The sequence below is a fragment of the Anguilla rostrata genome, chromosome 10 (assembly GCF_018555375.3).
Source record: "Anguilla rostrata isolate EN2019 chromosome 10, ASM1855537v3, whole genome shotgun sequence".
Classification (NCBI taxonomy): domain Eukaryota; kingdom Metazoa; phylum Chordata; class Actinopteri; order Anguilliformes; family Anguillidae; genus Anguilla; species Anguilla rostrata.
Window position 1 is genome coordinate 29,227,856 of NC_057942.1, and position 22,887 is coordinate 29,250,742.

General features: G+C 43.9%; 1 protein-coding gene across 3 annotated transcripts in view; it reads right to left on the minus strand.

The window, feature by feature from the left end:
• Positions 1-22,887, minus strand: part of LOC135233158 (probable phospholipid-transporting ATPase IM) — a 39,449-nt gene that overhangs the window by 9,427 nt on the left and 7,135 nt on the right. For all 3 annotated transcript variants that reach the window (XM_064296419.1, XM_064296418.1, XM_064296417.1), the window contains 20 exons: positions 16,871-16,954; positions 15,950-16,008; positions 12,113-12,226; positions 11,432-11,530; positions 10,238-10,299; positions 8,384-8,456; positions 8,202-8,272; positions 7,707-7,789; positions 7,086-7,244; positions 6,703-6,791; positions 6,014-6,207; positions 5,251-5,459; positions 4,793-4,836; positions 4,117-4,282; positions 2,025-2,213; positions 1,498-1,613; positions 1,100-1,264; positions 819-930; positions 510-615; positions 187-328 (listed from right to left, as the gene is read on the minus strand). In XM_064296419.1, the coding sequence (XP_064152489.1) occupies positions 187-328; positions 510-615; positions 819-930; positions 1,100-1,264; positions 1,498-1,613; positions 2,025-2,213; positions 4,117-4,282; positions 4,793-4,836; positions 5,251-5,459; positions 6,014-6,207; positions 6,703-6,791; positions 7,086-7,244; positions 7,707-7,789; positions 8,202-8,272; positions 8,384-8,456; positions 10,238-10,299; positions 11,432-11,530; positions 12,113-12,226; positions 15,950-16,008; positions 16,871-16,916 (2,298 nt within the window). In that variant the 5' untranslated portion in view covers positions 16,917-16,954. The remainder of the gene's footprint in view (positions 1-186; positions 329-509; positions 616-818; positions 931-1,099; positions 1,265-1,497; positions 1,614-2,024; positions 2,214-4,116; positions 4,283-4,792; positions 4,837-5,250; positions 5,460-6,013; positions 6,208-6,702; positions 6,792-7,085; positions 7,245-7,706; positions 7,790-8,201; positions 8,273-8,383; positions 8,457-10,237; positions 10,300-11,431; positions 11,531-12,112; positions 12,227-15,949; positions 16,009-16,870; positions 16,955-22,887) is intronic.

Here is a 22,887-nt window from a genome sequence, read left to right on the forward strand (position 1 = left end):
GTTCAGAGGTAGATTATGACAAAAAGAAAGCGAAAAGGAGTTTTCTATTTTCTGAAAAAGTGCTTTCTTCACAATATCAGATGATGTCATACAACACAGTTACAAATCTGTACTGTACCTATACCCTGACATTTGACCCCTGACCTTTAACCCCTGTGTGAAATCCAGCTGGTTACCATCACTTACCAAACTGTGTCCGTTGATAACAAGCCCATACTCTCCATCCACTTCTTCATCGTGGACCACCTTTAATTTTTTACCCAGAATTCCCCTAGCCATGATTAATGGCTCTTCATCTGCCCCAGGCTTCATTTTCAATCTTGCACTCCTGTTTCAAACAGAACACACCATTATTAACCCTGAGGTGAGAGACCAACCAGCAGCAGCAGATTTTACAATACCTTTAGACTACATTTCCCATGAGTACTACCTATAATACTAGAGGGAAAATTGACAAGCAGACAAGGCTATGGTTCTGAAGCTCTGTCCCACGCATTGTGAAACCCTACCGTAGCTCCTCCCTCACATCCTCGGAGGAGTTGGCACCCACGATGAACACCTCGTTCATCTCCTCCCGCAGCATGTTGCAGGAGTAACCGATGTTCTCTGCCGTCTCTGCATCAGGAGGAGCCGCAGAACCGGGACACAGGAGTATCACGCAACAGGAGAAAAAGATCAGTTATCACAGCCAACAGGTATGGCCACTGTACAGGACAGAAGTCACACCTTCCATGAGGGTGAACCATTCTCCTACTATGTCATAGTGTGCTTGAATAACACATTGGCTGGTGCTGTGCGCAGGGTTGTGGGTGACCCACCCTGTTTGTCGCCTGTCAGAACCCAGATGTTTATTTTGGCCTTTGACAGCTGCTCTATGGTCTGGGGAACGCCATCCTGCAGCTTGTCCTCAATGGCTGTGGCCCCCAGCAGCTGGACACATGAACACAGACACACAAACAGAATTAGATTATAATCTGGGTTTTTGTGTGTGTGTGTGTGTGTAACTGCGTGTGTGTGTGTGTGTGTGTGTGTGTGTGTGTGTGTGTGTAACTGCGTGTGTGTGGGTGTGTGTGTGTGTAATGTTGGGTCGATAGCGTACCAGCAGGTCCTTCTCAATCTCCTCATACAGCTCATCCAGCCTCTCTTCTCTCTCATCCAAAGCGGTGCTGGCCTCATGGTGGCGCTCTCTCCATTTCTCAAAGTACTCCTCATCGAGGTCCTTATAGGCCAGGGCCAAAGTCCGCAGCCCCTCCCCTGCAAACTCCTGCGCCAATGGTAGAGCACAGAGCGTAGTCATGTTATTCATATATAGAACACTCACACATAGACATTTAGATATCGGCTGTCATACAGACAGACAGATATACACTTTCATACAGACACACATACGCAAACTCGTGTATTTGCATGCACTCGCACACACACACACACACACACACATTGTTGCCCCCATTTGATTGCTCTCCAGTCCCACAGCGCCCCCTGGTGGATGCTCACATTGAGGTGCTCTGTAGTGACTTCTGCCAGCTTGCTGCATGACCGGTGAAGCCTCTCGAAAACGATGGTGTCGGCCCCCTTACAGTACAAAGACAACTTCCCCTCCGGGCTACGCACTGCAGAGAGACAGCCATGTCAGCAGGGGGCTCTATTGCACCACCACCACCTCTGTCTCACTCACAGTACATCATTTACTCACTAAACAAATGCTATTTTAGGGGCGGTTGAGTCTGATCAAGTCTGATCTGCTTTGCAATAAATATCAATGGCAGTACTGTCACAGAATAATGTAAATGTTGTACTCTGGTGATTGTGGTTACCTTTGTTACTTGCTCTTGGTTTAGTTGGTCATAAACAAGTAAACAAGCATTTTTCTCTCATTTTAATAGCATGTCGATTGTTGATGTATAATCACTTTGACAGTGGAAACTTATGTAAATGCGAGTATTAAAAAAGCGCCTCGCAGAGCAGGTTTAATGATATAAACATGACACAGAAACTCTAAACCTGATGAAAAGGTCATTTACCGATAACAGACATTCTTTTGCGCACATTGTTGAAGTCCAGGATGGCTAATAGCTCGTAGCTCCTCTGGACGCCCATTTCCACGATGGTGACCGTTTCCGGAGTGCGGGAACGGAACACGAAGCCAAAGTTTCGGGCGGAAGTTACCAGGGCGCCCTCGTCAGGGGACTGGGCCTGGTACAGAAGGTCACCTGGGAACAAAAGAGCAATGTCACTTCTGTTGGGGCGACATGGCTCAGGAGGTAAGACCGATTGTCTGGCAGTCAGAGGGTTGCCGGTTCAAACCCCACCCGGGGCATGTCGAAGTGTCCTTGAGCAAGACACCTAACCCCTAACTGCTCTGGCGAATGAGAGGCATCAATTGTAAAGCGCTTTGGATAAAAGCGCTATATAAATGCAGTCCATTTACTTCTTGTTTTACAAATTGCAATCTTTTGATCCCTTTACATAAGGTGCCGTTTTAGCACCTTGTGATTAGGCCAGGAACCTATTCATGGGGTAGGACACTGAGGAAAAGAAGCAGAAGTTTGTCTGCTTACCGTCTCAATTTCTAAAATGGTTTTGAACAGAACAGACACAGGGTTGTTAGACATATCTGCTATTCAAACAGGCGGTAATTTAGGGCAGGCTCCCACAAGCTTTTTACAGTGCAATAAGGAACCTATATGACACAGGTGGAGCCTGCTGGGTTTGATTGACAGATATTCATCAGCTGATTAGCTCAAGCCTGCACAATGGCAGAACTGTCCCACTGTCAGTGGAGGCTGAACAGCATGCTGCACAATCAAAGGAGCACGCACACGGAATGCACACAGGCACACTCAAGCATGCACGCACGCACACACACACACACACACACAAACGCAGACATACATGCACACATGCACTCACAAGCATACAGCATATGCAGGTGTATCAAGCAGAGCTTAAGAGAGAGATTCTAAATAACCCTGATGTTCTTTTCATTGGACCCTGAGTACACACATCATTCACTCTAATTAATATCTCTGGGAATAGCAGAGATCAATATCCTGCAGGGGGGACATTTTATAGACCAATCAGCTTTTAAGAGCAACAGGCATGTTTCTAACAATGGCAGGAAGAACAACAGGCCAGAGTCAAAACAACAAGACAAAAACAGCTGCCTCCTTTCAGCAGGCGTGAGAGATTTCTAGCATCTTCTGCATAATTAAGATTTGCATTTGCATGTCTGTCTGCATTTGAGAGTTCTTATTGGGTCCTCCAAACCCAGGCAAATGTGCGAATGCGAATCCCAACACGCTTTAGCGATGTGCCAGAGGCAAATCTTCCCATGCAGCCGAAGAGGCGTTTAGCATCGACACGGTGTACCACCTGTACAGCTGTATAGACACCGATCTTTCCGGTTATGTGTGGAATGAAGGGTGACACTGCATCTGCTGTTCACCTCTCTCTCTCCCTCTCTTTTTCTCTCTCTTTCTTTCCCTCTCTCACCCTTCCATCAATACACAGACTGACAGTCCTGAGGACCCGCCCCCTTGCAGCACAGACACACAGCACCTCCTCAAGGCTGAGCACAGCAGAAGAGACACAGCCAGGCCAGCAGGGGGTGCTAGTGCACCTCCACCACCTTTTTTTTCCCTCACGCTACATTATTTTCTTGCTTGGCAGTCGACCCCCTTGCAGAGTGATTTACAATACAGGGGTGGCAAATGTTATGTATGAATGGTCAGTTTGGGCCCAGGCCTGTCCCAGGACTTATACACCTAATTCCAGTTCCCAGTTGAGCTATCTGGTTAAATTAAGTTTTAATAAAACAAATAAATCATAGTATGGAAGAAAAGCCTGCACTCACAGCAACCATTCAATGAAGTTTTCTATTCTATTCTATTCTATTCTATTATTTTCTCAGATCTGACCAAAAGACCCCAGCATTATAATATTGAGTTGTATATTATGACAGAATGGGTGATGCACATCACTGAGAGAGAGAGACAGTAAGTTGTGCTGAGACCAAGTTAGAGACAGAACGCGACAGCAGGAACGGCTGCCTGCCACTTCCTGCGCTAGCAAGGGTGTGATCGCAGACGGGTGCGGGAAAGAGGCGGCCCTCACCCTCGTTCTTCTCCTCCGCCATGACGGTGTGGCAGAGAGCCAGCAGGCGAAAGAAGGAGTGCACCTCTGGGTTCTCCAGCTTGACCGCCTCCACCAGGCTGTGGTCGTAGAAGGAGAACTTGGGGTCGGCCAACTGGTTGTAGGAGAAGTCCACCCGCTCCGTCTTCTGCAAAGGGAGACGTCACTGGTAGTCGCCGACAACATTGACCATTGACCCAAAGGAGGTAGAACATTACATTTGACAATACATAAGACCCCAGACCATTGAGGATTTAGAGATCTGGTGAAGGCCATTTTTTATTCTACTGGTAGGTGAAGCAATTCGTTTTTGTTTTTTTTGAGAAGTGTACCTGACCTAAATAAAAAAGGAGAGGGATGAAAAGTACAGTATGAGGATGTGGAAATACATTTCATAATTATTTATATGCCAATATTGAATCAAGTTGATGGTTTGAAGGCACAACAATTGCATTGCCAAGAATATTAGGTTAGAAAATATGTTTGCCCGATTTAATGTGACTTCCGGTATAAACCACGCCCACTTCCCGTCTTCTATCCGAATACAGATACAGATAATTTTGTTGGTTGAACAGATACAGATACAGATAATGACGTCTCTGCACACCTCTAATGAACACACACACACGCAGACACACATACACACACACATTCTCACCTCAGTAATTTCCAGTCTCTGTCCAGCATAGTCAAACACATCCCCTGAAAAACAGAAGACATGATGTCACAGTGTGATTGTACACTGTACTAACACTAACAGCTGTTCACAGTACCTGAAAAAGAATGACACATCTTCATTAACATAATTTTCATTCCAATAACTCAATAAATCAACCTTGCTGAAAATTCATGCTTAAACCAGCCTAAACCAGTCAAGCTGGCTTAGGTTGTATTTTCAGCCACCTTATAGTCAGCTAGTCCCCCAGTTTGGCCACCATCTTAGCCTACCAGCATTAACCAGCATTGAGCTGCCGCAGACTAGCAATGACCACCTACAGTAAGACCAACTTAGGTCTTACTGGTCTTTCAGCAGGATAAAGGACTTCATAAAAAGTCTTAGATGACGCGGCTACAGATAACCAGCGATCGGCGGGGAAGTGTTTAGCGGGCTCGTACCGTAGGACTTCCCGTTGATGGAGCACTTGTTGAAGGTCATGATGTTCTGGGTGAGGGTTCCCGTCTTGTCGGAGAAGATGTATTTGATCTGGCCCAGCTCCTCGTTCAGGGTGGTAGTGCGAGCCTCTGCAGGCGTATCGCTCCGGGCGTAGTACATCTTCCTGTCCCAGTCGATGTAGAAGCTGTTCCCCAAGCGGATGATCTCCACGCTGAGATGCAGACAGAGACGTGGACAGACAGACACAGCTTCAGAAACAGAGAGGCAATCAGACAGACTGACGGACTGAGCGTTTTGCTATTTAAAATGGTTACCATAATGGTTTGAGATCGGCGGAGGTGGCTGAGCCTTCCGTAGCAGCAGATAGAAACCACAGCCTGTGGTTCATATCTCATTATTTTATTCGTTTTTCCATTATGAAATATGCATAACTTATAAGGCAAATAACATTTTTTTCAGCACGTACCAGAACTAAGTACTAATACATAACTGATTAATTAATTTGAATTTAGTCTGATGATGTAATCGGTCTTTATCATATATATTTTGATATTTTGCACTGATGTTTTATACTTGTCTATTTGATTTTGTTGTAAAGTATCTTTGAGCACTTGGAAAAGCGCTACATAAATAAAATTATTATTAATAAAAAGTATTATTATTATTATTATTATTATTATACAACCCTCTGGAAACCAGCCTGTTTCCCTTAAGAGGACTGCTCACTGTTGCCCCCTGCTGGATCACATTGAGCACCACACACACCTGACATAGAGGGAGATGGGAACCACGGTGTTGAGGATGATGACGTAGGACCAGAAGGTGAGGAAGCCAGAGAAGGCGGAGTTCACCCCGTCTTGCCTGGGCAGGAATACGGTAAACTTTGACCCTTCCTGCTGCTCCCAAATGCCATTTCCGATGGCCAGGATTGTGCACATGACCGCCAAGAAGCCAAAGATCTACCACGACCACAGGGATGAAAAAACAAATGATAAAATCACACATTTCAGATTTGGAGAAAATATAAAAGAAGGAAAGAATGGCTGAACTGCTACAATCATATGAGATCATTAAAATTTCAGGAAAATCAATTCTGGAAACTGAAATGAATGAATTCACGATGAATGAAAAATATTTATAGAAAGCAAAGGCCTTTTTCAGCTCATGAAAGGAACTTCAATCAATTTCAATCAATTGATTAAGTTTTATTTATATAAGGAATTTTACAAAGAATTTGTGACAATATGCATGACAGTGTACCCTGGCCTAAACTCCTACAAAGCAAGCCAGGGAAGACAGCAGCAAGACAAAATCTCCCTAGAACTCATGTAGGAATAACCCTGGGGAGGAGGCAGACTCTGTAGGGGGAGACTATCCTCCTGAGGCTGATTTCCTGAACTGTCCAAACCGAAAGAGGACTGACCGCAACTCAAGTGCGTTTGACTGACACTTACGCACAGCACCAACACGTTCATCAGACGGTCGATACTGGTGCGCTTGAACGTGGTCTTCCCACAGTTCTGCATCAGCTTTGTCTCGGGGCCTGCAGAGAGGAAAGATCACTGCAATCGATTTATGCATCTCGATGGGCCACTGTTACTACAAAATGAATCAACGCAAAAATCCAGTCACGTGATGGGATTGCACAACACTGATTGGGCGAGACGTTAAGGACAGCATGTCCGCACCTTGTTTTTAAAAGGAAAACAAAAAAACCAACTGATGCTGAATCTTTACAGAAACCAGGGTTGGGAACCACTGGATTAGGACATCTGTGAACTCCAACGGGTGTATTCCACCCTCCGACCAGCAGAAGGAGCTGTCCCGCGAGCCTCACCTCCGAAAACGACCAGGCCGAAGCACCAGTCCGTGTTCCTCAGGGTGCAGCCGCGCAGGAGGATCTTCTCATTGTCCAGGGAGTACCTGTGGTCCTTGAACGTCAGTGTGCCGGTGAACTTGTCCAGGCGATTGTTCGGTGGCTCACAGCGTACCTCACCTGAAGAGGGAGGAGGGGAGTAGTCAAGGAAACTGCCCCCAAGGAAACAGCAGAAAGTATGGCAGCTATGGTGCTGTTCAATTACTTGTAGTCATGTCTTCTACTGCTGGTTGAAAGTTGCAAACATGAGGATGTTCGACTTTTGAAATTGCATTTAACCATCAGTATGAAGGTGTGAATTCAATTTAGTTTTTGACACCATCTTTAAATTACAGCATTTTTTAATCATCTTTATATACATATGTACACCCACACACATGCGAGCGCGCACACACACATGTACATGCACACACACACATACATGCAGGCACACACACAGGTGCACATGCACACAGAGACAGGCAGAGACACATACACACACACAAGATAAACAGTTTTTTTTTATTTCTGGAAATGTTGGCTCTGTGCTCCTATGGTTCCTGAACTGGAGGGGGATGATAGATGGTTTCCATGGCAACTTACCGTCAAAGGCCGCCAGCGTCTGGATGTGGTCTCCCATGTCCCCGGTAACCGTCAGAGCCTGCTTCACCTTCAGATTGGTCTCTCTGGGGAGGAGGTGCAGTTCCCCATTTCATTTCAGGATACAACTTCACTTATTCATATTTCACCAATTTGTTTTATGGCTGCAAGACAGACTTGCAGCACTACGTCACCACACTTAAAGCTTATCACTTAACCTCCCATAATGCTAACTCACATGCAAAGAGGCCTGTGTACACATATGGACCCTCTCCAAACATACACATAAAACATGCACACATGTACCCACACCTACACATAGAGCCACAGCCATGCCCAGACCCTCAGGTACAATGTGAACACATGCATGCGCGCACACACACACACATACACACACACACACACACTCAAACATGCACGCACACACACACAAACACGACGCACGCACACACACACACACACACACACACACACAGACGCATGCTCAGTAAGACTGACCCATCCAGCTCAGCGGTCTCGATATACACCAGGTTGAGAGGCTCACTACTGGAGAGCAGGAGCAGATCTGCCTGCAAGGACAAAGACAGCAGTCTGTGACTCATCACTTTCCTCAGAGAACTCAGAGTGACTTCCCCAAAATATGAACTGCCGTTTCATTCTGAACTCCCGAAAACTCTTACCGTCACAAACTGGTTGTTTTCCAACTTGATGATATCACCAACTTGAACGTCCATCCATTTTTCACTCCGCAATCTTTCAAGGAAAAGGAGAAAAAAAGAAGCATTCGCAATTTCAGGGACACCAGTTAAAATGTCTGAATTAGCCATTGAACATGACCTCAGCAGGTTTATGGTGGAGTTTATTCACAAGTTAATTTCTCGTGAATAGTTTATGGTGAGGGGCATGGTTGCCCAACCCTGTTCCTGGAGATCTACCTTCCTGTAGGTCTTCGTTCCAACCATAATTTGGTACACCTGATTCTACTAATTAGCTGCGAAATGAAATCTCTAGCTGTTGAACGAGATGTGCTTTGTTAAGGTTGGACTGAAAACCTACAGGACGGTAAATCTCCAGGAACAGGATCAGGCAGCGCTGGTGTTGGAGATACTGAGCAGGCCCCATAAGTATTTGGCTGTTGCCTGTCCCCTTATCATGCAATAACATCATGAAGGCTCCAGATGGCGATCTCTTCCTCTTTTCCTTCTGTCGCTCTGTCTGAGTCGGCACTGAAATCTCAGATTGAGCGGATTTAGCTCTCTAGGAGCAAGTTACTTGTATCTCTAAAAACATTCAGCTTCCCGAAATTCATCTGGTTCTGCCTTTTGAATTAAATATGAAGGATCTGAAAACTCTGCTTTTATCTTATAATTACAAAATTAAATGAGCACCAGTTGACCTATTAAATTGCACATTCCTGGAAATCTTCTAACAAATAACAAAGTCCAGGTGAATCCTTTTAGGATTGATGATTGTGATTCATTCCAATGACGTATGGCGTATGGTCTGCTTATCTCCCGCTCAACAGTGCCCTGGGATATGAGTTGATGAAACAGGAAGTAAACAAATGACAGGCCGACAGCTGTGTCCTGTCTTTCAGGAAACCCTCCCTATGGACCCCCGGCGTCAAACTGAGTTGCAAAAACATGCTCAGCCCGCGCCTAAATTCAGACCATAATAACGCATCTTGTGTCAGTGTCAGCGTCTGCAGCCCAACGCTTAGGGCTTAAATTATCTTCCTGAGACCTCACAGAAAAAAAGATTTAAGTACAGTAATAAACATTTTTTGACATAAGACAAATGTTTTGGATGACAAAAAACATGTTCCAGTGAAAATTTAGAAAAATATTATATATTTTCCACAAAAGAATATCCCTTTTTGTGTAGGTTTTATCTTGAAATTAAGACCAGAGACTCATGTCCCCTACAGGGGACAAAAATGAATAGCCATATTTTTGGTGAGCAAAAATAATTTTTGATTGCGCGTTGGGATGAGGGGTTGGGGTTAGATATTACGGTTGGGTAAATTGAGATAGGATTGGACATAGAGGTGGGGGGGGGGTGTAAATAGGGCGAGGGTTGGGGTTTATAAGAACATTCAGGGGTGATCAAGTGAAGAATGTACTGAGGGTTGGAAGCAAAGAGCACCATACCTGATACTTCTGGAACAGGCACACAAGCCACTCCCCCTGACCTCTGTCTGAACCCCTACTGCAAACACTAAGGTGAACTCAACAAGCCAATGGCTGTGCAGAATTTTCCAAAGGTACCTCTACAAAGCAAACTACTTCTTATACTACCCTACCTGCGTATCATTTTATCCCATTGAATTAAAACATTCTACAAGCTGAGAAACAGCACTATCAAATGACCTTCACGTGACCTGCTGGTTCATTGAGCATCCAGTTTCCTCAGGAGTCCAGGTCTTTGTATTCGAGAGCCAAATAAGTGATCTGCACAATTCTGAGAGTATACTGGTTTACTCAGCAATCAAGGTCCAGGTACACTACAGTAACAAGAAAAGGAAGGGAACTCACTCTCCGTTTAAGAGGACCTTTACTTTGCGATTGTTGACATGCCTGTCACTTTTGTGTCGGTTCTGAAATGACAAGATCAGCAAGATTAGAAAGACAGCACTGAAAAAAAACTCTGCAGAATCAGATCTGTGGTTTAAACAGCTGATTCCGATTCCAACTAATTAAGCAAACATTCCAATTCAACCGATGATGAGTGATTGTGGTGAGGAGGGGAGGAAGAACATTGAGGAGTTCAGCTCCATCTCTGAAACCATGTCACAAAAGAATTATTTACCTACATTTACATTTCTTTTTTTAAAATAAGAGCAAGGTTGTACCCGTGGAGGCTACACTGTTCTGATTAAACAAAAACGTAAAAATACACTATAATAACAAATACAAACTACAATGTCCATCAGCCTGTGCTGCAATGGCAGATCCTGTAGAAAGCCCCAAGTTTTCCTCCAGTAAAAACCACTCAAACAAAAGACCCTGCCTGTTCTGCTGTCATCAAAACTGCTGTCACCCTCAAAGTCATCCAGTACACCTTGTAAAAATTTCCAGGCTGGCTTGTTACGGGAATAATGGCGCTACAGGCTGACAACGATATGCTTTTGTTCAATGCAGACTGCTTAATCGCCTATTTCCTTTAAACATTACAGTGTGACTGAAAAATGAAATGCTCCAGTGGCTTAGAAATATATCTTAAGCAGCACAATTTATGAATATGAGGAACATGACTAAACAGGGGTTGCCATAAAATAACAAAAGCCAGGACTTAACAAAAGCTAAGAGCTGAGATAAATAAAGATAAAACTATTTATGGTTATGGAAAGATAAGTGGACACTAAAAGACGCTCCCACCACGATCAAAAACAGTCCTACTAAAAACATATCGCAAACAGCACAAGGAAGGGAAGTTCCTAGTGTTACGAAACTCATCATTGAAGTCCATTCACAGCAAAGGTAAGACCTTGGGGTAAAATGCAACTCCTTTACATCAATTACAGGGACATTTCTTTACTTTAACCGACCCAGTTGAAATGGGAAAATACACAACAAACAGGAATTAGTCTGTCATGAAGTCAAGCTTTCAGAGGGGAGGACATATCAGGCTATCATTGTGCAGTAATGAATGTACATTGATTTCTTTTTTATATCACTGCTGGCAAATAGGGTTATAACACACTGTGAATCTAAACAGCTGGAACTCACAATGTCATCGGTCGCATCTTTAGCTGCAGTGACGGAAAGCACCAGGACCAGAGGGACTACTGTGGTGAACCAGGAGAGGGATGAGATGGACGGAATCAGCTGAAACAGACATCAAGATACGTACGCGTTACTGAAATGACACTTCAAGACAAGAGAGCAGTTAGACAGCTGGAATCAGCCAAAACGGACGGCAAGATAAGTCCAAGCTCAAGTGGCTCTTCACAAAAGGGACACAGTCAAGACCACCAACATGGTACACAAATGAAGCAGAGAAAGAAGCGAATTGAACATTCAGCTGCAGAAAGTTGCAGGTAAGGTGAATAAAAGACCAACTGTGTGTGGCCTTTACTGTATACTGTGGTCAACTGCATCCATTTTGGGTAATATGTTACTCCACCGGCAACCTAGCAGAGCCAAGAATCCCACCCCCAGGAAACACCCGGGAAACCTCCCCCAAGCAGTGCTGGAAATTGTACAGAAGGAACTTCCTGTCCTACAGACAGAATGTTTAACATATAACAGAATGTCTGCCTATTGAACAAGCCCTAGTATGAGACAGATCAACTGAAGCAGATAAAAAAACATTATAGGGCAGGGATAGGGTTAGGGTAGGACTAGAGGTTGGGGGCGGGGGTTGAGGGTTTGGGGGTGGAGAGGCGGGTCCAGTAGAATGAATTTTACCTGGAGTACAAGCAGGAACAGGAAGTAGGCATTGGCTATTCTCTGGAACTGCTCAAAAAGGTTGAGTGGTAGGAAGGTAAACAAATTGTATTTGGAGGTTTTTATAGCATTGGTCTGGAAGAGAAGTAGAGAAAGAAAACAAAATTATATTAGTGTTGGCAAGGACCTACAGTTCCTAACATAACAATGGAAATGTCATTTAAAGTAGTCACACAGAGGGGATATGCTTTTTCTTTCTGAAAAACACACTTCTCCCAGGACCAGTGAAATTATTAATATAATATCTTATAGGACTTATTCTTCTAAACGACATAATATGTATATGTTCATTTTTATGTCATGAAGAAATGATCAAATTTAAGGCCAAGTTCCTTTTTCCACATTGAATGGCAAGATTGAAAACAATTCCTACCCAAATGTACTAAATGGTTTTCCACCAAAATACCTTCAATGTATTTCTGCCAAAATCTATTAAGCCAAAGTAAAGTTTTGGTAAGATCTATAAGCAGTATATTATAAGCACTGATTCAGTGTGTGGATGGCCCCAATGGTCTGATATCTGTTAAGGCTCCGTTTTAGTTTGTAAATAGGCCCAATGGTCTGATATCAGTTAAGGCACTGTTTTAGTGTGTAGAGGGGCCCCACAGTCTTGTATCTGTTAAGCCTCTGTTTTAGTGTGTAGATGTGTCCCACGGTCTGGTATCTGTTAATGTTCTGTTCCAGCATGAGGATGGGTCCTATGGTCTTGAATCGGGTAAGGCATTGGTTTAGTGCGAGGATGGGCCATGCGGTCAGGTTTCAAACCACACCAGTACAGAATGTGATTCTGACCCTCACTGGCCAATCGGATTGCTAGCTGCCCATGAAGTGACTTCTTCTGACTCATAAACCATGGCCTGATAAGAAGAGGCCTCTGACATTACATGCTTTGGAGGAGAGCAGATGCCTGTCTGCATTCTCCTGGCTCGATATAGGAGGTTGCGGTAATGTGTGCTGACCAAATACACTGGGGCATTCCAAACTGGGGAACAAAAAGAAACAACAAGAAACAAAAAGAAAAAAAAGCATTTAAAAATATCTATCTGTTAATAAAATTGACTTGTGGTCAAATTGTGCACATTTTTTTAAAGAGGAAAAGGAAATGAAACAAAAAAGTAATTCCACAGTTACGCAACCGGACAGAAGCACTGTCACACCTTCAACAGAAGCTTCTCAAATCTGTTGCTATTCACTATGGCTCTGTCTAAGGGTCACAGGTTCAGGTTTTTTGGGAGCAAAAAAACTACAGAAAATTAACAATGTGAAAGTTTTCATTTCATCATTAGAACAGATTGCATTTCATATCAAGCTTAAGATATAGCCTACATAAGATAAAATAAAGTTAAATATTGCTTTATATATCATAAACAATGGACAATGCAATATTTACATTCTATTTGTAGATATGATGGAAATTTAATGATATTTTCACAGGGTTTGAGTGTATGGACTCTTGACAGCGCATATTAACAGTGTAATCTGAGAGCAACATACATTCAGTTCTTTCTGATAAGGTTCCTTTGGCTTGGTAAAGCACTTTATCTCCCATACATAACTGACTCACACAGTCCCCTCTTTCCAAAAGAGCATGTGATTTCTGCCCATTATGTTACTGTAAATATCAAAGTTCAAACAGGCTTCTTCAATTATGATTTTTTTTTTCATCCTGCTCACCTGATCTTAGGGAAATGAGTAAGCCAACACTCTGATTGGGTCATGGAACGCCACGTAATATTCTCTCCTCCCGCACCCCCACTCTTACTGTAGCATTCATTTTGTTTCTTTTGTTTGTTCATTGTTTATTCTTAAGAGTGCAACACACGTAACCATGGGTAATATCTCTCAGGGGAACCCTCTGCTACATGAAAGGGTTGCATGTTTTAAGTTCCCACGGCAACCATCCTCACATGCCTGACACCAGAGCATCCCAGGGTCGCCATAGCAACCCAGAAAGTCACTGAACGTACAGGGACGGTTTCTCACCAGCATCTACTGTCACCATCATGTTACTTAATTACTAATATTCATCTTTAGTGGTTTCCAGCCTTGAAAAACAAATGGTGTTCGTAATATTTGCATGGATAAGCTCCTCCTACTGGAAGATAGGCAGTTGGTGGGACACTACTGAAGAGAGTCTGTGCTGGTATTAGTCACCTATGGCATCATCTCTTCCCCAGTTCAATGGTAACATTGCATGATGTTTGCTTTTATTCCTTTAATGTATGCTAGGACAGGGCCATGAGGTTTGACTTTCCACTGTCAATAAACTTGTAATAATAATTCAGCATAGCGCACTGACACATATGGGTAGGAAATTCTGCAGTACAGTGTGAAAGACGGGTGTTACAGTGGGAAAGACGGGCGGTACAATGGGACAGACAGTGGTATTGTGGGAAAGATGGGCGGTATTGTGGGAAAAACGGGTGTTACAGTGGGAAAGACGGGCTGTACAGTGGGACAGACAGTGGTATTGTGGGAAAGATGGGCGGTATTAGTGGGAAAACGGGGTTACAGTGGGAAAGACAGGGGTACAATGGGACAGACAGTGGTATGTGGGAAAGATGGCGGTATGTGGGAAAACGGGTGTTACAGTGGGAAGACGGGCTGTACAGTGGGACAGACAGTGGTATTGTGGGAAGACGGTATGGGAAAAACGGGTGTTACAGTGGGAAAGACGGGCGTACAATGGGACAGACAGTGGTATGCGGGAAATGGGCGGTATTGTGGAAAACAGGGTGTTACAGGGGAAACGGCACAGGGACAGACAGTGGTATTGTGGGAAGACGCGTACAGTGGGCAAGACGGACCGATACAGTGGAAAACCGGGCATACAGTGTGGAAAGACGGACGGTACAGGTGGAAAAGACGGGCGTACAGTGAAAGACGGGCGTACAGTGAAGGACGTGAGGTACGTGGGAAAGACGGGCGGTACAGTGGGCAAGACGGACGATACAGTGGGAAAGACGGGCAGTACAGTGGGAAAGACGGACGGTACAGTGGGAAAGACGGGCGGTACAGTGGGAAAGACGGGCGGTACAGTGGGAAGGACGGGCGGTACAGTGGGAAGGACGGGAGGTACAGTGGGAAAGACGGACAGTACAGTGGGAAGGACGGGCGGTACAGTGGGAAGGACAGGAGGTACAGTGGGAAAGACAGACAGTACAGTGGGAAGGACGGGTGGTACAGTGGGAAGGACGGGAGGTACAGTGGGAAGGACGGGCGGTACAGTGGGAAGGACGGGCGGTACAGACGGACAGTCAGGCGGTACAGTGGGACAGATGGCAGTGCAGTGGGACAGACGGGAGCTCGTGAGCCGGCAGGGCCATACCCTGCTGGCAGACAGCCAGCCGCCTGTCGTAAATCGTAAACAGGGAGTAGGAGCTCCACACAGGCCCACAGAACAAACCGGCCCTCACACACTTGAGACATTTCTCAGCCACAATGGGGGCAAACTTGACCAGACTGTCATCTCCACTCAATCCCAGCGCAAACACAAGCCTCCAATCACTGCTGTGTTTCAAGCAAACACACGCACCAGACCTAGGTCAAATAAGTATCGGGAAATACCTCAGCCTGAACACTTCAGACGCCAGTAAAATTAAACAACAAAGATATCTGAGGATTTTTTGGTTGCTAACCAAAACCTACTAAATATAAATGAAATTGTTCTGAATATTTGTGAAAACATGTTTCTTGTTAAAACTGTAAGTGATCTGCATTAATTTTCTTTATGACTGTAGGAATAATACATTGCAAAAATTGCTGTTGAGTGTTTAAGAATACCGCAGTTTCACTCACCGCATACTTGAAGGAAAGGTTGAACTCTCTGTCATTTGCTCTGAGACATCTCTCCTCCTCTGGAAGACAAGCAGAACCACAAGGCTTGTACCAAGAAGCAGCTTTATGAGCTTGTCAGCATGCACCAGTGCTGAGGCTGCTAGCAATAATGTACACACACACACCCACACACTCACACATGCATTCACACATACTAACATACTCTCACACACACACGCACACACACACACTCACACATGCATTCACACATACTAACATACTCTCACACACACACGCACACACACACAATCACACATGCATTCACACATACTAACATACTCTCACACACACACGCACACACTCACACATGCATTCACACATACTAACATACTCTCACACACACACACACACACTCACACATGCATTCACACTTACTAACACACACACACACACACACACCCACACATAGGAGGGGCAAACAAAAAGGAGACAGAAAGAACAGGGGCAGAAAACATAAACTCGCTGTTGCCCACTAATGGCCCACCATCAGCATAGCTGTTTGTCTCGAGAAAGCTCCCAGCAGACAGCTGAGGTGAGGGGTTGACATGAGGCTTCAGCTGTTAAAAGGGCGGGAAATAATAGGCGCATAGATCTGGCGCTAGCAGACCACCGTAGTGCCAACACACCGAACGCTGTTGCGTCAGCTAGCACTGATGATCTTCCAACACAGTAAAATGCTCAGCGCTAAATCAATCATACACAGTACATATGGTTCCTACTGAACTTACATGAACTCTGGTAGGGTTGAATCAACATGGGATATTTAACTATGGATAGGTGCTTGCTTACTGTTTGAGAACAGCTACAGGCAAACAGAAGAGGAAGAGATCGCCTAAGAGAACAGAGGAGTTTGCCTGTACCTCACACCATCAGAAAGCTCACCTCTCTCCTTCTTCTTTCCGCAGCTCAACCCGAAGAACGACATCATCGAGCCTCTTTTCTCTCCCCTACATGACCATGATTTATCTGGGGAGAAATAGAAAGCACAAACACCATTAGTCACAAAACGGCTTTCCTTCCTCGTCTGTCAACGCGTCCAATCAGAAAACCAGAAAGCAGGGCTCCCGAGAGGTCACTAAGGAACCTATTCTTTGTCAGAGTGAGCCATATTTTGAAGGCCTTTCCAGTCATGGGCGAACGTGTACTTTAAAAAATGTTCTCCTTTGTTGTTGCATGTTTCGACTGAGACCAGAGTTAGGACGTCAGAAGAGCTCAGCTTTTAACAGCCTGTTGATAAGGGCTCATTTCCGTCAGTGACTCAGACTGTAGAATGAGGCTGGTGGAAATAGTGTAGGTTGAAATACAATTTCTTTGTTAATAAATCACTAGAGCATTGAAACAGGGTGCAGGTACGCGGCCTTTTCCTTTTATAAAGGCTTACTGGTCAAACTGATGTTTACAATGCAGCTAGGGGAATTGAGTGGGAGCTTAAAAGCTGCATTGTAAGGGTTTTCCCAGCACTGTAATAATTAACGACACGAATGTCTGTGCAGCCCGGCCTTGCTAAAGAGGTCTGGCTGCTGCATTTCAGGAGAATTCCAGATGAGACAGATGAAGCTTACGGCTAAGGTTTGGGCATCCCTCAGTGGGGGAAATATGAAAATAAGTGGAAGTGAATGTCCAGCAGCATGTTTCATTGACATTTATTATTATGTTGGGACCTCCAAACCTGGCACTGAACAAGCTATTCATAGAAACCGGAAAGAATGCACATCACTCGGACTCCCCCTAAGGGCTTGCAATTCTCCCCCACCCCAGTCATGTGACCTCTGTGGGTGAGTGTCAGACGACGTATGGGTAGCAGATTTTTTAGGAAATACTCCCCTTGTGTCTCCACAGCCAGTGGAACTATGCAGTCATTCAGGCCTTTTTTATTACAAACCAACCCATACAAATCATCAAGCGTCACCTACCACAAAAAACACTAACCCCACCCCAGGGTTTTAGTACTATGTCTGCATTCTTCACTCCCTTCCTCCCCCCTCCCCTCTTAACTCACCAGTCAAAACAAAATGGGAACTTACAAATCTCATTCTATAATGACTAACAATCACTGCTGTGTACAGTGTGTACAGATACTTCCTCTGCCATTCAGTCATTGCTTGTGCTTATTATGTAAACCTTAACGGTTATACAAATAATAATAATAATAATAATAATAATAATAATTATTATTATTATTATTATTATTGTTGTTCTTGTTGTTGTTGTTGTTGATGTTGTTATTGTTATTATAACAACACACCTTATATAGCACTTTCATGTAGTATTTCACAGAGATAATAAAAAATAAAATTAGAAAACAAATCAGTTTGTATAACAATCAAAGTTACACACCGGAAATAAATTTGAACTAATGATAAAACTGAAATAAAACTCCATTAAACATTTAAAAATTCAATCAAAGCAGATATATAGCAGAAAATAATAATAAAAACCAAAATAACCAGATCATGAAATGCCATTCTAAAATTCTATATAATTTAAAACCTGAATTAAAACCTATTCATGCATATAGGATAATTTAAAAAAAGAATAAAAAGTTGTTGCAAAACGTTTACAAAGCATCAGAATTTAATGGTGTGTTGTCAATTGTGGGTTTTCCTACTTATGAATGGTTTTGCTGTGTTGTGCCTTTGAAGTACTTAATAATTATTTTATATAGCACTTTTTATTAAATGAACTGCATTGTCGTATTATGTCCTTTAAGAGATACACTTTGTGTGTTTTTACTGTGCATATTTCTCACTTACTGCGGGAACGCAGAATTCTGATGCCCACCCATCTGGCTCATATCCCACAATGGCCTCATAAGTTGTTATTTAAGGAAACTGCACACGTGTTCAAATATGTTTTAAAAGGCAGAGAGAGAAAGAGAGAGAGAGAGAGAGAGAAAACACACCATGCTGAAATCTCACCAGAGCCAACAACTGTCCCAGACACAAGTTCTACAGTGAAGAGAAAATGAGAACTGGATCCCATCCAAGGAAGAGGACAGATACTACACCCTTGAGCAAAATGATTAACTTGATTTGTTCCTCCACCTAATAAATATCCAGGTCCACTATTCAATATTGTACTGCAACTGAATAACAACTGTCAAATTACTCTCTAGTTAGTTAACTCTTTTTCTGTGTCATTAAGAAATATTATCTCATCACCTTAAACTACATAATATGAGAAGGCATGAAGTGAGAGAAAAGTTACTTTTTTCTTAGAGGGTTACGAATTATATAAAGCTGATCCAAGATCAGTTTTTCCTTTTAGCACACAATGAATAAAGGGACTGATATGAACAGGGGGAACCGGATCCTAGATCAGCACTGCTGCTCTGAAACACTCTTATGATAACAGACCCAGCTGAAGTTTAGTTATAAATGGTATGTTTACTTGTTCCTGGTTATGGTTATACACTTTGGTGTACGTCGCTCTGGATAAGAGCGTCTGCCAAATGCCTGTAATGTAATGCAATCTAATGTTTACATACCGTCATACTGTTCTGGCCCACAGTATTAAAACAGGCCTGGCTATGAAAATGCGGGAACCGCACCCAAGTCCCTGGCGTTGCTCGAAAGCAGAACTTTAAAAGGGGAAGGAATGATGGTGATCCTTCATCGGGGGGAAAGGCTAAACTCCGAGGCTAAATGTCTCAATGTAAGCCTTTCTGAGCATGGGCTCCTGGTAAGGGAAAATTCTACGGCATGAATGGGCCTCACAGTATGGTTTGAAATTCGGACCACGCCAGTGCCATAAACCCGCAGGGCCATGCGCAACGGGCTGTAGTGTGACCCAGTGATGGGAGGCTGTTACCCACCCCCTCCCCCCAGTAAATCAGGCACACGCAAGTTCACCTGTTGAGCTGTAGATGAAGTGCCTATGTCCAAATTATGTGTGGGTCTGACTTACAAACTGTTCATAATCTCCTGCATCAATAGAGAAGATAGGGAAGAAAGAAGGGAAAAGTATAATCATTCATGGTTCCACCAAATTCTGTGAAGCATCAAAACTCGCCCATGAAGCCACTTCGGTTCCACACTTAGGAATCTCAGAATGGCTGCCAGGGTGTTTAAGCTTTTCTCAGCAAAGAGCAATGACTGTGAAACAAAATCTTCAGTGCCTCTTGGGGAGGAATATCTTTTTCTTTGTTCTTTTAATTTAATTTAGAGCAATGTGACTTCAAACTGCTTTCTCATGTGATCATCATTTTGTAAGACCCCTCCCCCCCTTCTCCCCATCTTATTTGCCTTTCAGGCAGAGAGTACATTCTGACAAAATAGTACTTTATTGAATCAACTTACTGTCTAGTGGTTACATTGTGGTCTGGCAACGTCTTATTCTGTTCCATAACTCAAATAACACAATGAAGCATCTTCCTAATTTACCAACAGTTCTCCCTTCCACTGTCTCCCTCACTTTTTCTTTGTCTGTCACTCTCTCTCTCTCTCTCTGTCTCGCGCTCTCTCCCCCTTTCTGTGCCTCTCTGTCTTCCACTGTCTATGTGAGTGTCAACAAGCTAACCAATCAAGACAGCGAGACACGTTGCTCTCAGAAAGCTAGCATTAGTTTGCATGAGCACTAGCCTATGACACTTCACACAAAAGCCCTGTTCAGACTGTATGTTGACATCGATTAACATACATGAACCTTCAACAAGAACCTCACCACCCTTGTGGTGTATCTGCATGATCCAAACATCCCATCGTCCATATTCGTTCACAACATGCACTGTCCCCTATCTGATATACCGGCATCTGATTACAGATCACTGCTTCTACTGTTGACTCCCATAGAGCACAGAGCGGGTTAAAGCGCAAGGCTAAAGCACACTCAGTGAAGCGTTAATGCGTACTCATAAAGCTAATCACACATGGATGCTATTTACAGACACTTTCTGAGCTTCCTATCCCTGCTCTGCCAAAAAAGCAGCCAAAACACTGTGTTTTCCTTGGTTTTTTTGTTTGTTTGTTTTTTTGGGGGGTTGTGTGTGTGTTTTTTTTATCCTGATTGTATGAGGTCAGCCTCTCTTTCTCTGATGAACAATTTGTTCCCGTTGACTGCAGTATGTAACAGGCTACATCCAGGTGCAGTTTTTCTTTTCTTTAATTCATTAATTAATTTATAAAGCGATTTTCATCCCTAATTCACTCTTATTGTGGCAACATAGGCAAAAACACACAACAAAAGAGAAGGCGGAGAATGGCAAAAACTACACAATACCAAACAAATGGCAATTATCCTTATTTTCACTGCTACACATACAGTAGCAGAGAGCATTGAGGAGTTTGATAGTGTGAACTGGATTCTAAACTACCAAACAAGTTAATAAAGAATGTCCACATATGCAAAAAAAAAAAAAATAGAGAGAGAGAAGTAAAACAGAGAATTGAACTGATGTTTCCAGTGCATCGGAGATTAAGATGTTTCTTCTTGCTATTTGGCACCATTAATTGATATGGGGCTATCTTTGTTCCAGGGCCATATCAACACTTTGGGTAATCAGCTCTCAGGAGACTGCTCCACCAATAGCTCCGCCCCCAGATTCATCACATGTTCACACCGCTCAGGCCGAGGCAGCATCAGATGGCTCTCAGCTCCGAGTGCTGACACAGGATGCCACGCTATCACCTCGACAGCCCACTACAGAAACATGATAAATCTGTGCATATGAACAAACATACAATACAAATACAGGAATTCCCTCTCTCACTCTCTCTCTCTCTCTCTCACACAGTCACACTTGCACGCAATCTCACAGACAGTCACAAACACACACACACACAGTACACATGCACACACACACACACACACATACACAGAAGCTAGCGACAAACATTGGACAGTCCGCTTCTAAATGATCTGAAATTTTTATTTGGCTTCTCACATCCCATCAAGAATAAATCCAAAGCAGTTATTGGACACTTCGAACTGATCCAGAAGCAGTGTTGGAGCTGCCCATTTAAAGCCCACAGTGCTGGAGCCGAAAGCCTTGTGGTTCACAGGGGTGCAGAATTGGGGTGTGTGTGGTGGGAGATGGGGGGGAGGGGCTGGTCATCACGGCCAGACCATTTCAAGAGGCCTCTAAAGAAGTATGATAAGAGTCTAGAGCAAAAATAATTCCAAACATTGTGCAGCCCCATCCGACTCAGGCCACAAAGGCGCGTTGGATAAAAGCGCTATATAAATGCAGTCCATGCCCTAATAAGGAAGTGGGCCCGGAGCTAGCATCCTGTTATCGTCCGACATCAACCACACACCTTACAGCGGTAGCAGATAAGAGCACGCGTATCGCCACGCTAATTTTAGCCCTGTCACACACGGGCATGTATCGCAGTCTGGGACAGACCACAGGCCCAGACTTCAAACACAGAACTCAAAAACCCATGAAACCTGCCTGCGGCCTTATTGGATACTGCATAAGAATAACTAAGGTAGCAGCATCTGATTTGATCATCCTACCATCTATCTTTACCCGCTCATCCTGGGCAGGGTTGTGGTGGGTGCTGGAGCCTATCCCAGCGTGCATTGGGCGAGAGGCAGGAATACACCCTGGACAGGCCACTCTATCGCAGGGCACACACACCATCCGTACCTATGGGCAATTTAGAGGCTCCAATTAGCCTACCTGCATGTCTTTGGACTGTGGGAGACACGGGGAAAACTCCACACTGAAAGGCCCGGATTCAAACCCAGGACCTTCTTACTGGGAAGTAGTAGTGCTGCCCACTGCACCACCTAATTTGATCAGAGTATATATTTTTAAAAGCCATAGAAAAGAAACACACGGCAATATCCTGAAATAAGACATATTCAATAGAATAATAAGATATGGCAACACATCACAGTATGTGGGCAAATAAATGAATTGTTTCCATTTTCGGATATTCCATATTTTTCAGAAA